The 14,414-nt window shown below is 40.6% G+C and overlaps 1 protein-coding gene across 5 annotated transcripts in view; it reads left to right on the top strand.

Moving 5' to 3' along the window:
- The window catches only part of rbm33a (RNA binding motif protein 33a), a 32,574-nt gene extending 19,806 nt beyond the window's left edge, over window positions 1-12,768 (top strand). For 4 of the 5 annotated variants that reach the window (XM_028568865.1, XM_028568866.1, XM_028568868.1 and 1 more), the window contains exons 11-19: window positions 2,171-2,300; window positions 2,722-3,107; window positions 4,355-4,618; window positions 4,816-5,100; window positions 5,479-6,225; window positions 7,863-8,039; window positions 8,894-9,079; window positions 9,601-9,689; window positions 9,897-12,768. In XM_028568865.1, coding sequence (XP_028424666.1) covers window positions 2,171-2,300; window positions 2,722-3,107; window positions 4,355-4,618; window positions 4,816-5,100; window positions 5,479-6,225; window positions 7,863-8,039; window positions 8,894-9,079; window positions 9,601-9,689; window positions 9,897-9,945 — 2,313 coding nt within the window. In that variant the 3' untranslated portion in view covers window positions 9,946-12,768. The remainder of the gene's footprint in view (window positions 1-2,170; window positions 2,301-2,721; window positions 3,108-4,354; window positions 4,619-4,815; window positions 5,101-5,478; window positions 6,226-7,862; window positions 8,040-8,893; window positions 9,080-9,600; window positions 9,690-9,896) is intronic. The other variant, XM_028568867.1, reaches the window with a different exon arrangement.
- The last annotated feature ends 1,646 nt before the right edge of the window (window positions 12,769-14,414 follow it).

Raw genomic sequence — 14,414 nt, forward strand, 5'->3', positions numbered from 1 at the left:
TAGTTTTTAAAGCGGGTTTGCTAGTTTAGTTTTTATTTTTGGAAAATGCTTAGTTTTAGTTTAGTTTTTATTAGTTTTAGTATTAGGGCAAGATTCAAAAAGGTCAGAAACAGTATTGTGTAATAACTGAAAAAAAAACATCATACAATTTTAGAAATATGTATAAGAATAACACCAGTAGGTTATATAAAATTTACATATGATGAGCACAAATATGTAAACCGTCTACACAAGATGCCGCAGTAAGTGCAAAATGTGTAAGTGACGTGTGCCAGGAAAAAACCTAAATAGCCAACGGACGAAAGAAGACAGACGTGAACAGGTGTTTGGAACTTTGGTTCGAGTATAGTGGCAAACGTTTTGAAGTCAGTCGACTCACAGTTGCGTAGACATCCCAGTATCAGTCCACATATTAACCCAGGCTTCCTTCCGCTTTTGGTGTTCCTGCGTATTTACTAACCAGCAGCTATCGGGTTGCCGGTGAAAGCCCGCCTGTAGTGTTCTCTGTCCTACGGTTGGCTCCGTCATGCTACCAGGCCCTGTATCCATACATCCATGCCCTGTACCGGGGTTAGCTTCTATTTCGGGCAAAGGGGGCTTTGCGTTCTCCTTTTTTAAGGTAAACTAGCCTCCTTGTGCGCGCTTCTCAAATGTACTTTGAAATTCTAAGTTATTAAAAAAATTTAATAACTTGTCCACATATTTTCCCACCTTCCACTGCAAGGCACTTGCTTTTATCTGACACAGTCATAATCAAATAGGACTCTGCTGCTTTCTTCCGCTTTGGTACCGCCATGATGCCAGGCGAGGGGCATGGACTATGTTGTGTTCAATTTGACATGGAATGTCAGGATTTCTGGGTTTCCAGTTGGAAACTATATATGTCTATGGCATAGACTGTATAAAACAAGACTATGGTCGGAAATGTCAACTCTGAAAGATATAACGTTATTTGCTCTATGAAAGACATTGACAAAGACGGAAAAAAAACTAAGGACATTTATTACTTGATTATTTTATTTGAGTTAGTTTTGCAAACAGACATTACAGTTTTAGTTAGTTATCGTTTTTTTTTGTAATGCCTCGTTTTTTCAACAGTGTTTTTTCCCCATCTAGTTTTCGTTATTTTTGTCGTTTTTGTTAACGATTATAACCTAGGTCACAGCTCCTTAACGCTCTTGTGAACATTACCATGTCCCGAAAACAAAGAATATCTCAAATTTCTATTCTTTATTAAATACTTTGACATTTGCCCCCTCTCCTCTATATTTGTCTTGGTTATCCCCTCACTGCTGAGAACTGTTCTAGCAGCAGTTGCATATTGAGTTGCCCGCAGCCTGTTTATCAAGGATTAGCTTTGAGCTTTGTTATTTAAGAGGTATTATATGTACACTGCAGTCCTCATTGTGAAAACCTGCCTGTCTGACCTTTTTAAAACAGTATGAGTGCACCCTCATTGTGATCCCCTGTCTTTGTAAGCCCCTTTGATGAACTTTCTGTTAAGCAAGTTTTTGGGACTCTGGCCTTCTAGCTTTCTAACACCTCTTCTCTCTAAATACCGTTATGCAGCAATGGCATAAAGATGGATTAAGCCTTGATAGCATCTTAAGTAATTTACAATAGGCTTGGAGGAGGCAAGCAGACCATTTGTGGAAGTGCCACGTGTTGAATAGCAGGTTAATTTTTCAACAGAGATGGATATTTGAAAGAATAAAGGAGATGGTTATGAGGGGGATTCAAATTCCAAGGAGGGATTAAAGGGTTGTTATCTAGTTTTCCTTGGAAGATAGATGGGGAGTGATGTGTATGCAATGAGTAGAAAGCTGTCAAACATACAAAGCAGTTGAAACAAAGGTGAAGGCACTTATCCCCTCCTGAAATACCCTTTTCTTGTTAAAGACAGGCTTTTAGAAGGTTTATCAACAAAGCCCCAAGTAGCATTAATGCAGGTTTGCTCACAAATTCAAGTCGAAGGGTTAATATTGGCATGCATATTGATGTTTACAACTCAAGATTCTGCTTTTTTTAATGACCCTAGCCTTTCAATTACAAGCACTCCCTGCCAGCTGCAATACTTCACAACAAATTCCCATTTTCCATTAGTTTAATTTGTTTGTGATTATTGAGTTCCCAGTATGGCCTATAATTCATGAGTTTTGTGTTTTCCCAGGGACCAGGAGACTTCCAGCAGCACATGTCTGGTAATTTTGGTCAGCCCCAGCGGCCCCCTCATCACATGGAGCCCTTTAGGAACCAGCCACCTCAAGGCCCCCAAGACAGAGAGCCCCTCTTTATGGGAGGTGAGTACCACACCCACCTTGGACGAGGGTTACAAAGCTCTCTTGACATATTTAATCCTATTCAGCATCACCTCTGGCAGTATACCTACAGGGTATGCTGCTAGCTTTCTGGTGCTGCTCTATCAGCAGGACTCATGTTAAATGCATGTGTGTGTGTGTGTGTATATATATACATCTGAATGAGCCTTGGAAACTGCATTAAACAACTATATTTCCAATTTTCCATTAACAATGTTAATGCAGAATTAAATACAACACACTTTTTGTTGTTTACCTTTTCACCTTGATAGAGTTGTCTGTTTTCGTTTGCCATACCACTATACATCTAGAGAGGGATTTATTGATGCATTGAAATTGGCTCACAAGTCAAAAACTGACATCTATGTTGTGTGGTTGTTTGGTCTTCCTCGTGTGGGCACAGAGTCAACACGGTTTCCAGGGCAGCACATGTTTGATCACCAGGGTCCCAGTCCTCTGATGAACAGCAGCCACAACATCCACCAGCAGCACCAGCAGCAGCAGCAGCAGCAGCAGCAGCAGCAGCTGCCCAGCCAGGGCCACATGGGCTTCGGCCCACCCGGACCCTTTAACCAGCCAGGTCAGGGTCCACTAGGACTTTTTCCAAGAGAACCCCCAAGGCCCAACCTCCCTCCGCACCAAGGTCATCAGGGGATGGTCGGCTTGAATCAACATGGTGGCCCCCCCAACCAGCCCAGACCCTTCATGGACCCTCGTCAGCCTTTTGGCCAGCAGGGGAACCTTTTCCCCCCTCCACAAGTCCAGTTTGGGATGCAGGTACGACTAAGAGTAAGTGATTTTAAGAACCTGCAGATTTTGTGCATTTGTGTCTGTGTGTTGCACAACAATTTGTGCTGTTTCTTTAGTTCCTCCCTAAATGTTTATTGAATTTGCTTGCTAAATATGGTAATTTGATCTGAGTGTCATGATTTTTTTTTTTGTAGCATCCTGTCTTACCCGTGTCAATTCTTGTAAAGGAGCTGGCGAACAATTCACATGCTTTGTCTGCCATGAATGTATGAATTTTTGTCGGTTTTGCTCTGGATTATTAAAACTGCTGTGGCCTAAGCAATGACTAGACAAGAGTACTGTACACAAATAAAGTAGACTGGTTATCATATTCACTGTTACTGAAGCATTAAGGAAAAAGACTAATGTCTGCATGGTACCTCGGCATTTTGTCAAGAGGCATAGACAAGAGCTCCCTCTAGTGATTGAATCACTATTGTTGTACTACTAGGTAGCTGCTTTAGGATACCAGTTAGAGGTTAATTATATGCAGGAAATTGCCTTATTTACAATTAAGGAAAGCTATTAAAGGTTAGTGGTGTGTTTTGTTTGTGCAATGTTATTAGGGGTGCACAATTTCAAAAATGTCGAATCGATTCAAAAACGATTCTCGATTTCAAAAAACTATTCACAGTATGTAAATGTAGTTACTTTTCCCAAGTGATTGCAGTAGACATACAATAAAAAAAAAATTTTTTTAATTAATTAAAAAATATGAATCGATTTTTGGAATTCTGTGAATCGATTTTGAATCGGTAGAGCTTGAATCATGATTTGAATATGAATCAATTTTTTCTTTTTTTTTTGCACACCCCTAAATGTCATCCCTATGGAATGTCTTTGTAAACAACCCATGGAACTTCTAATATTATTTTACCGTCGTATTTATTCTGTTGATTTGATATTGTGTTTAATTTTAGTTTGGGCTTTTTTTTTCTTTCTTTTTTTTCATTATTTTAGTTTGTTTCCATTTTAATTGGATTATGCATTGGAGAGTGCCCAGATTAAGCCCCTCTGAGGGTCTTTTGCATCTCCATCACATCTTTTATTGATTGTGTATATTAATCTGCAGTATTTGTATATGTGTAAACCAATAAAGTAAACTATTTAACGTTGAGATTAGCGTTCAAAGAAGCTATACTATTGGTATTGTAAAAAATGAAATAAAAATGACGTACTTTTTGCATCATATGTCATAAGTTCTGATTTTGCGGCTTTACTCAAGTCTCTTTTCTCTGATATTTCAGGGCTTAATGCACGGCCCTCCTGTCTCCCAGCTTCAGCATCACGACCCCTTGCCACCCCATCAGCCCATGCACCAGCAGCAGCAACATCATAGGCAGGAGTTACCCCATCATCAGCAGCAACATCTAAATGTCAATGAGCCCCGCCCCATGATGCACCATGGCCAGAATCTCTTCCATCAACAGCATGCTCATGGTAGCCCCAGGCAGATGACTCCCCGCCCTCAGAACTCCCAACAGCGCAACATGTCCAACAGGCTGAGGATGGTGAGAGATTAACATATCAGCTCATCTATTTTCTGCTCAAAGTGAAGAAAAGCAGTAGAATGGGGTCATTCTAATTACTTTCTTTCCTCAAAAACACACAAGTAGCATGTGAAAAATGGATAACCCTAAATGCAAATATTAATATCACATTGATTGTAAATCCAACATGAAATGTTTATATTTTGCCCTTTCTGCAGAACACACCCGTCTCCAAACAAATGCAGCAGCGTAACAGCAACCTCCGGGAGCTCCCTGTAGCACCTGGCAACACAAACATGAACAGTGCCCGCCCTGCTGCCAACATTAGGGCTGTTGACAAGGCAACGCAGGGGGTGCGTCCTGGGCAGAACACTCAGCTGGTGCCTGGTGGTGGCAGAGGAAGAGGCCAAGTTGCTGCCAAGATCGAATCACAGCCTGGGGGAGCAGGCAGGACAGTGGTTCGCAAGGAAATCCCAAGCACACTGTCCAGCACGGCACCACAGGTCAGCTTTTTGGCACTTATGTGGAAAAAAAATTGACTACTACTTTTTTATGGATATCCTTCTGAAATGGTACTGTAAACTGAGTATTTGTTACCTGCTAAATTCCCAGTTAACACAGACATTGTACTGTAATTATTAGTTTGCTGAGAAGTACCCCAATTTATTAAAAGCCCAATCATAAGGTTCTTAATGACAGCACTCTCACTCAGTTGGAAAGACCTGATCAATACTATTGCATTTTTCTCTTGGGTTTTGCCTTTGATTCCATCTGAGTGTCAGGCCAAGTAATATGTTCAAATAGGACACAGTGGCTCGCGGCTCCCCTTCCAGTAATTGGAGACAGATAGTCATATTGTCAGTTTGTGTGTTGTGCCACAGGACCCTGATGAGGATGAGGAGACACGGCAGTACCGTCTGAAGATTGAAGAACAGAAGCGTCTGAGAGAGGAGATCCTGAAGAGAAAGGAGATGCGACGGCAGATGCAGGCTGGAGTTAGAAAGAAGGAGCTGCTGGACAGGCTCAATGCCCAGACTCCTAGCCAAGGCCCAGCTACTTCACAGATTAAACCCTCACAACAAAATCAACAAATGCCACACCCTGTACAACAACAACAACAGCAACAACCACAGCAGCAACAACTACTACAGCCACAACAGCAAAGACAGTTGCCTCAGAGAACACAATCATTAAATCAATCATTTAAGAATTCTAACCAAGCCACCCCCATCCCGCCCAACGGCACTCCCCAGATCCCTACACCACGTCCCAATGTCAAGACACGCCTGCAGATGGTAAAAGGTAGTGCCCAGCAGCAACAGACCCCTGGGCCTGTTCCAGACCAGCAATGGAAACCGCCTCAACAAAATCAGCAGCAGCAGCTGCAACAACAGCGAAGAAACAGTGCTGTGCAGAACATTAACATGCCTGGTGTTCAGATCCAAGCCAATCAGGTCCCCCAAAAGATAATACCTGTAACTCCCTCTGTGGGCCCTGGCCAGGCTCAGGCTCCAACTCAAGGACCTATACCTGGGACTAAAAGAACTGTGATGCAGCGGGCCAAAAATTCTGGTTTTGAAGACCAGCAGGTGCCACCAAAAATCAGAGTCGTCAAACTTTCAGGAGCGGTGAGCACACCTTCTTTTGTGATTTTACCCACAGGGAAACGACAGTGTTGAAATGAAATGCCACTGATTGGCCTCATACTGTCTATTTTGTAATCTAAAAGATATCTAACCTATGGGAATGACAAGGTGATGGGGGGTGTCATTTTGGTAAAAATTGATCTGTTAAGAGTTTCCTCTCTAAAGCTTTGGGAACTGGTATTTTACCTTTAGATCACAGAAAGGCAGTAGGCATTAAAGAGAGCAGTATGACATTTATCTGTAGAGTTGGGGACACCTCATCACTGCTCTTAAAGGTTGATATCCTCTTTTAAGGGCAGACGAGTATTCTTTGAAAGATAGAGGCCTTAGAGAGGGTAATACAAGAATGACAGTAACAACAACTAGTCCAGAATTACCACTGCTGGCTATTTTATACTCACTTGATAAGTTACTGCTGTGGCCTTAATTACACATTAATCGTATTGAAAAACCACAAAGGCATGCATGTTAAACATTCATACTTGTCACTGATGAGACATGTTGGTGGAATGTGATAGTATTTGAAATAAGCTGCTTTCCGACTCCATCCCAGAGGATCAAGCCACAGAGCCAAAATCACAGGCTGGCTGCAGATGAAGATAACTGGGTGTCAGTGTGTTAATGTAAACCTGCGCAGAGCTATCTGATGTACCGCATCTTGGAGGAAAAAAGGAGTGTAGGATGTGAGGTGGAGAAAGAGAGATGGAAATAGAAAGAAACAGCTAAGGCCTATAGCCATAGTGAAAAGAAGATTGTCTAGATGCTCCCTCTTCCACATTGTTCTGCTGTCATCAATGGGCACTTGACAATGTTATCGCCTCCCTCTTTTTTTTTTTTCCTTGCTCGCTCTCTTTTTCTTGCTCGCTGTCATCCCTCAGTTGCTTTTTTCCATCAAGCCATCTCTCAGGTGCAAGGCAACAAAAGAATGCCAATCCCAGACCCTTGTAATTAATCTTTCTTGGTTGAACGGGGGGAAACATAATACCTGTGTAAGAAAGTTGCCACTTTTGAGGATTTGGATTTGTATGGCTTAGGCACACAGATAAGAGGCAAATTATATTTTCATCCGGGAAAATACAAAGCAGTGCTAGACACAAAAGCTGGGGAGGAGGGGTATAAGGGGAATCGGGTACACATCGAGCCTCTGTCATTCCAGTGTAATGCAGCTTAGCATTTGATGGGTGCAATCAGAAGCTGTGATTTCTATAGGACGGATTAATCCATTTACACTCAACTGGGGACAGGTCAGAGATATCGCCTCTTTTCTTCCCCTGTATTGATCTGTCACATCTCTCCGCAGAGTCGGGGAAGAGACGACCTTCAATTCTTCCCCGCATGTCAACGGAGTTGAGCTGTGACTTTATTTGATAATGAGCACATCACCTTGTTGGGTTGATCTTTATTCCCCACAGCATGTCTGATAGGTATCCAGCGCCAATGCTGGCCCTTTTTCCCTTTGCTTTGTAGAAATGTCCTTGCCTTCCCTTTTTGTCCATAAACACTTTGCCTAAATGTCTAATGTGAATAGGAGTTTGTGATGCCTGCAGGTAGATGGAGATAAATGCTGGGATTTTGTGTGAGGTGCTAAATTAGTGGTCTCCTCCATCATCCCCATCCAGAGTGGAAAGGGGCCAGTGGCAGCCAGCGGCCCATTGCAGCAACAAGGCACCTGGTCGGCAACCCCACTCAACCAGGCCGTGCAAAGAAAGGTTACCATGACAGCGCAGCAGCAACAGGGACCAGGCGTTACACCACAGGCTGGCCGAGGGGTTATGGGCAACCAACAGCAAAACAGGGTATGTCATAAATGAGCACACACCTTATCTGTGCTGTGGACACCAGCAACCATTTCACTTAAGATGTATTTATTTTTATTATTATTATTATTATTATTATTATTATTAGTGCAGAATGTGGTGTAATGGCAGTTCTGAAAAAAAGAAGCTGAAATATCTCCTGTAAAGTTGTCCTATGCCGCTGGCGCAACCCTGGCATTCAGTAGACATAGCAATCGAGCAGTAGTGGTAATAAGACAGGACAGCATGCCAGGTGCAGGAGTATTGACAAGCTGAAAGCAGTGTAACGCGGGGGGCTACACAAGGTCCCCTGGCCTCTCTGCACGCCTGTCACCACCAGACTGCTGTCACAGTTACCATATTCACTTATGCTGACACGGTAAGGCAGTCACCATAACGCTTGCATGGCTCCTCTCCCTTTATACTCCCCCAATGCAAACGTACACACTCTCCCTCTCCCTCCTCTCCTCCCTTTTGGGGTCTCTCCCTCCTCTTCCTCTGCAGCTGAAGAAACATACCTCTCACTCTCAAGCTCAAATGAAGATATGCCATGCCACAAGCATCATGCTCTGACGTTGATGTTCTATGTAGAAATATGATATCTCAATCATGTGAAAGCTTGGTGTGTCTGAGAGGTGCGAGAGGAAAACATAGCGTTTTTAAAATTTTCCTTTGTGCTGAGAAACCGTATAGCTCCTCTCCACATGGTTGAATGCGAGATTAAAACATCAATGCCAGTGAAAGCTTTAGTCTGTGTTTTCGCCCGCCATCTTTCTCTTAACCTTTCCCTGATTTGTTTTGTTTTGTTTTTTATCACATTTGGGCAATTTTTCTCACACCTGGCGTCGGTGTAGGTTGTCGTTTCGGGCCGGGGCCGAGGTAGAGGGGGTGGTCAGATGGGTCGAGGTCGTCCAATGTCCACCAGACAGAGCCAAAGAGGAGCGGAGGGCGAACGCTGCACTGTGTCCATAAAGGGCCTCTCCTCATCCACAACTGATGTTCAACTGCAGAATCTTCTCATGTCCATCGGCCCCATAGAGGTAGGTACCGAAGCATCCAATTTGTATAAAGAGTAACAGTCTTTATACGTACCTCATGATGAAAACTTAAAATATAGATATGTACTTGCACCAACCAGAGGGGCAGTAAATACATTTTCCTAGTGTGATCCCATAGCGCCCTCTGTCGTAGTGATATGGTAGGTAGAGAACGTGTATGAATAAATAAATTTCCTGATACCACCCCCACTCCCTCTTGTGGATAAGGGGAGAATCTAGTTGTACTAGATAAACCTTTTTCACAGCAGACATTTTGACTTGTCACATTAGGAAAAGCACAGGTGTAAATAACGAAATGAATGATGGCTGAATTCCATTTAGCTGCTTTGATTTCAAGTTCCTGGTATCATGCGTGCTTGCTCATTGTCACTCACTGAAGCACATGAATAGAACAGAGCCATCGTTGGTTATCAGTAACACCTTTGCTTTTCCTACTATTGACAAGTCAAAATGTCTGCTATGAGAGAGTCCTATTTGTATTTTACTATTTCTGTTTATTGCAGATGTTCAAAATGATGCCCCAGCAGAGAAAAGCAATCGCCACATTTTCCAGTCCCCAGCATGCAGCAAGTTTTCAATTGAGCTTCCATAGGTAATCAATATTCCTCCCTCTTTTAATCATCTTTATTGAAATACCAATTCAAATATTACATTCTGTGGTTGGTAGCCTTTGCATTTTGCCAATGTGCTGGTCATGGAATTTAGCTGCTGTACACATTGTATACACAACATAAGTGTTCATTAGTATCTTTACCCCAGAGACGATGGCTCAAACATTATTATCACAATTACTACACAGGCACATGATTGATTTGTCCCACATTGATGTGTCGCTGATTGATGGATGAGGAGCACAATAGAGCCAGGGAGTCCTGTTACAAGAAGTCACTTTCTCCCAACGTGGGAGCCTCTCGTGCACAACTCCAACCTGGCATAGGAATATTTCTTCAGCCCTTTGTGGTTACACACCAACGTCTCTGTACAGAACCATCATTCATCTCCTATCAACTTGGAACAGTGAACATAAAGACCTTAGCTGCGAGCATGCTATTGTTTGACTTTGTTTACCAAATTGTCCATTCGTGTAAAATGGCACTGGAGAGACACTGGACACATAAACCTACTTTGATGTAGTTTGTGAAAAATGTTTTGTGCATCTTACATGGACACTAAGTAGAATTTATCATGGGATAATGGTTGCTCCCCTCCTCAGTTAGACTAATTATTAAAACCAAACAAACACTTTAACTTTGTAATTGAGATATGACCACTTCACAGTAGTTTTTTATTATTTGCGGCTCGCTGATTGGTTTGGGTGCAGGAAATTGTTATGGCGGACTGTGGCTAGCAGTATTTCTCCCCCTCTATAGATGGCAGTATTTCATCACTAATGGTGCTTCATTTTTCCAACTCAAGCCAGCTTTCAGGTAGAGAGGAGTCTCCAAGATGTTTTTGGGTGAATGGCACTCCCTAGTGGAGAACTTGCATACAGGCAAAGAAGTGAAATATTTAACATTTGACACACAGCAGTGGCTGGGAGCAAATTGGCACTGGATGTACAATGAATACTGGTTTTCTAAATTCCCAATGGTTTTATTAGGAATTGTAAATTTTGTGACTTTTGTGTAGACTTGTGGTGCTTTTCAGTTTTAGTGCTGCTTCTGTGGGAGATTGTTCAGATCATCTCTAGTTTAGGTTAGTCAATTTGGTCAGTTGGCATTGCTCCTTGTTCTAAACTTAATGAGATCTTTTAACTGTTACCTAGAATCCATTTTGGAATAACCTCCCATGCATTTTGGATGAATATTTTAGTTGTATGTCTGATTATGGATGAGTTAGATTTAGGTTTATAGTCTGTGTTGAGTGGTCTTTGAGGAAATGTGTATGCAAGTGTTTTTTTGTTGAGTTTTTTTATAATTACAAATGTATATTGTTTGGGAGATGTATTAGTCATTAATTTTGCTTTGTCAGAGAGGATTGCTTACAAATCTCCTCAGGATACATTTCTATACATTAGGCTCCTCCTCTTGCCTATAATTGTTCAGAATCTGCATGACTGTCAGATTGATCATTTGGTTATTACTGAGCTGCATGGTTTACCTAGAATAGCACTTTGAACAGTTTGTCTTCACGCTGAGCTGATAACATAGATGTTTGGCAGTAGAGCAGAAAAACTAAAACAAATTCACTGTATTACTTTTCCACATACATTGAATTCCCCTTATTATAATAAATCATATTGATATTGTACTCCTACATAAAGATACGTTTTTTTTTCATGAGAAATTCTGAGTAAAACTTTTTTTAATTTTCTCTGAGCATGTGCCCTTGTTTGGGGAGTGCTACCACATCACTGAAATTCTTACATTTTCTAAATACTAGTTTCTGGCTCTGTTAGATTTCATGAGATATCACTACATTTAGCAAGTTAGGCTCATTTACGTTTTCCACAATTCCATCATTTCTTTCTTTATCACACAACATTTTTGTCCGTTCCGGGTTTAAAGTTTGTTAAACAAAAACAGTTCTTTTAAATCTTAAGACGTTGTTACCTATGTTAATGTGACAAAGAAAGCCGAGGGGGCAACCATTATCTATGTAGTGATCATGTGCATAAGTAGACCAGAACTTTCTCTCAATATTTATCCTGTTGAATTTTTTTTTTTGTTATTCTTTACTTATGTTGTATCAAGTTAAGCATTTTTATATGTAAGGATATGCTAATGTGTCCAGACATAAATCATTTTACTAGTGTTATGTTTCCAATTTAGAGCCAAAATGAAGAATGACTGGACCACAATTCTGTTTATAAGACATTTGACAACAAGTTTAAGGTAAAATAAAAACATGGCCAATATACCGTGAACATGCAGGTATGTGAAGCCGGTTAAACTTTAGCCCAAAGATGTGTGGTTGTGTGTGATGTCTGTCTCTGGTGCCTTTACGAATAATAATCTTTCTTATATGTGCTGCTTTTTATTAATTTACACTTTTACGTATCTTGTAAGTTCTTGGTTATTCATCTTACAACATATCACATATACTTTATAAAACTTTTTAAACACCTTGTATGGCAAGAAATACTACCTCATATAGATTTAGGGGGATGTCACTGAATTTTGGCATTGAAATGATTTGCTTCATAGCCAGAAACACAATCATTTTTGTCCTACCCATTTAACTGTGATGTCATACTAATGTTCAGCTCCCTACAGCCCTGACATGCTAGAGGTAAAGCAATAGGCAAGGTAAATGTAGCCACATTTTAAACTCTTTCACTGGATTTGACTAATACAAAGATCATTTGGAGGGTTAACATTTAGTCATACAGTCTTCAAAATTACTGTTAGTAAATCAACTCATGGCTGTGCATCTGGATGACATCACAGATTAAGTTCATGGTTGTCTGGTTTTAAGACTTCATAAAGAGTTGTTCATGTTCACAAGTACCTATTGGCCTATTATTTGTGACTCAAATTGATAGATTTAGAGGTACTTCCCTTAAATTAGCCATTACTTGAAAAAAATCAAAATCCACACAAAAATTAAGCTGCACATTCGTGATTCTTGCCAGTAAAGGTCACTAGATTCGCAACATGCTTGAAGTATTTGAAGTATCGGGACAAATGGGGTGTCTGAAAATGTCTAAACTCCTACAATTTCTTCTTTCTTCTTGTAAAACCTAAGGTTCCATGGTTTTAAGTCTTTTTTTGTATGTTGTGCAGTTGTTCTAAACTGACTTCTTTATGTTTTATTCCTTTTGTTTTGAGTTGAACTGATGTAGAGGGTTTTGTTCTCTAACAATGTGTACTTTTGATGTCTTTCATGTTGTGTGTTGCACTTGATTTTTAGTGCTGTGGTAAATCCTGTGGATTTGAAAAAGTATGGGCAATGCCAGTGATAGTTATATTGCTACAAGACATTTGGTCTTGTAATGACAGAGCAGATTCATATTGAATCTTTTTGTACCTTAATTTTAAGAAATTCGTACATATATGTACCTTGACCTTTTAGACATGATGTATTTCTCATAGTGGTTTCCTTGAGGAAAAACGGTGCTCTATTGCGTCCTGATTTACAGCAAGCTATTTAACTAGGTTGTTTTTCCAATCGCGTCACCTGATGTGGTTGCATTATGGTATTTAATATTTGATTAAGATAGATTCATCTGTGCCATAACTATGGGTCTTTCTTAATGCTTGAATACGCTGTCATTATAGCAGCTAGTATCAGAATGGTTTTACTAGCTTTGGGTCAAATACGCAACACTTGCTGGGTTGGGTTCTACATAACACTAACTTTACAACTTTTTTTTTAACAGGTGATCCAGGGTGCTGAGATTTTTCAGACTGGCTGAAATAATCATTCTTTCTTTTTCTTTAGGTCACATCCACTTAAACGGAGTTGTTATCGGTGTGATTGCTAGCCCTAAAAGCAAAGTTAAAGGACTATACCAAGGGTTTAGCATGTTTCAGCAACTTAAAGGCAGCTGTTGGTTTTACATCATCTTAGCACTGTATGCAAGTCAACTTGCTTAAAATTGGTAATTCATCACATTCAACTATTAATTGGCTTTACTTTTGTCAAAGTTATGTTATTGTTGCCTGTTAAGGCAGTTGAGGTTATTGGTTCCTTGATGTGTTGAGGTGCTTATACAAAGCTCCAATATCTGAAATTTGAGTTGGGTGGTTAAGTTTGTCCCTCTAATGTAATAATTTAAGATTAACTTTGAAAAAACCCAGAAGGTCATTTGAAACCACTTGCTACGGTTTTAATTTCTCAAAGGCTTTTCTATCCTGCTGGTATGAAAAAATAATTAATTTGCTGCATGTTTTATACACAACACATCACCAAACAAAGTGTTTTAAAGGAGAAATCTGGCGCAAAATGAACCTAGGGGTTAATAACGCATGTGTACCAAGTCGACCGTTCTCTGGGTTATGTTTTCATGCTTATCAAATGTGACCAGTTTTAGCGCAGACCGCTAATTAGCTTATAACGCTAGTCGTCGGGGCATGGGTAAATTAAAACGAAATCGCTATTTCTATACCACTAACAAGGCTCAAAATAGCACCACACTTCCACGGTAGCATAATGAGGGTCCTTACATGTAAACCGAGCATTGAGAACTTTGTAAGTGTACAGACAGTTTATTAAAAAAGATAGTTTATAAAGACCGTACCGTTAACGTATACAGGCAGGCGCCATCTTGGGAAAACGGGCATGAAATGGCAATGTCTTTTTACTTTACCCGTGCCCCGACTACTAGCGTTATAAACTAATTGGCGGTTTGCGCTAAAACTGGTCACATTCGATT

This window comes from Perca flavescens, chromosome 22, assembly GCF_004354835.1.
Source record: "Perca flavescens isolate YP-PL-M2 chromosome 22, PFLA_1.0, whole genome shotgun sequence".
NCBI classification, from domain to species: domain Eukaryota; kingdom Metazoa; phylum Chordata; class Actinopteri; order Perciformes; family Percidae; genus Perca; species Perca flavescens.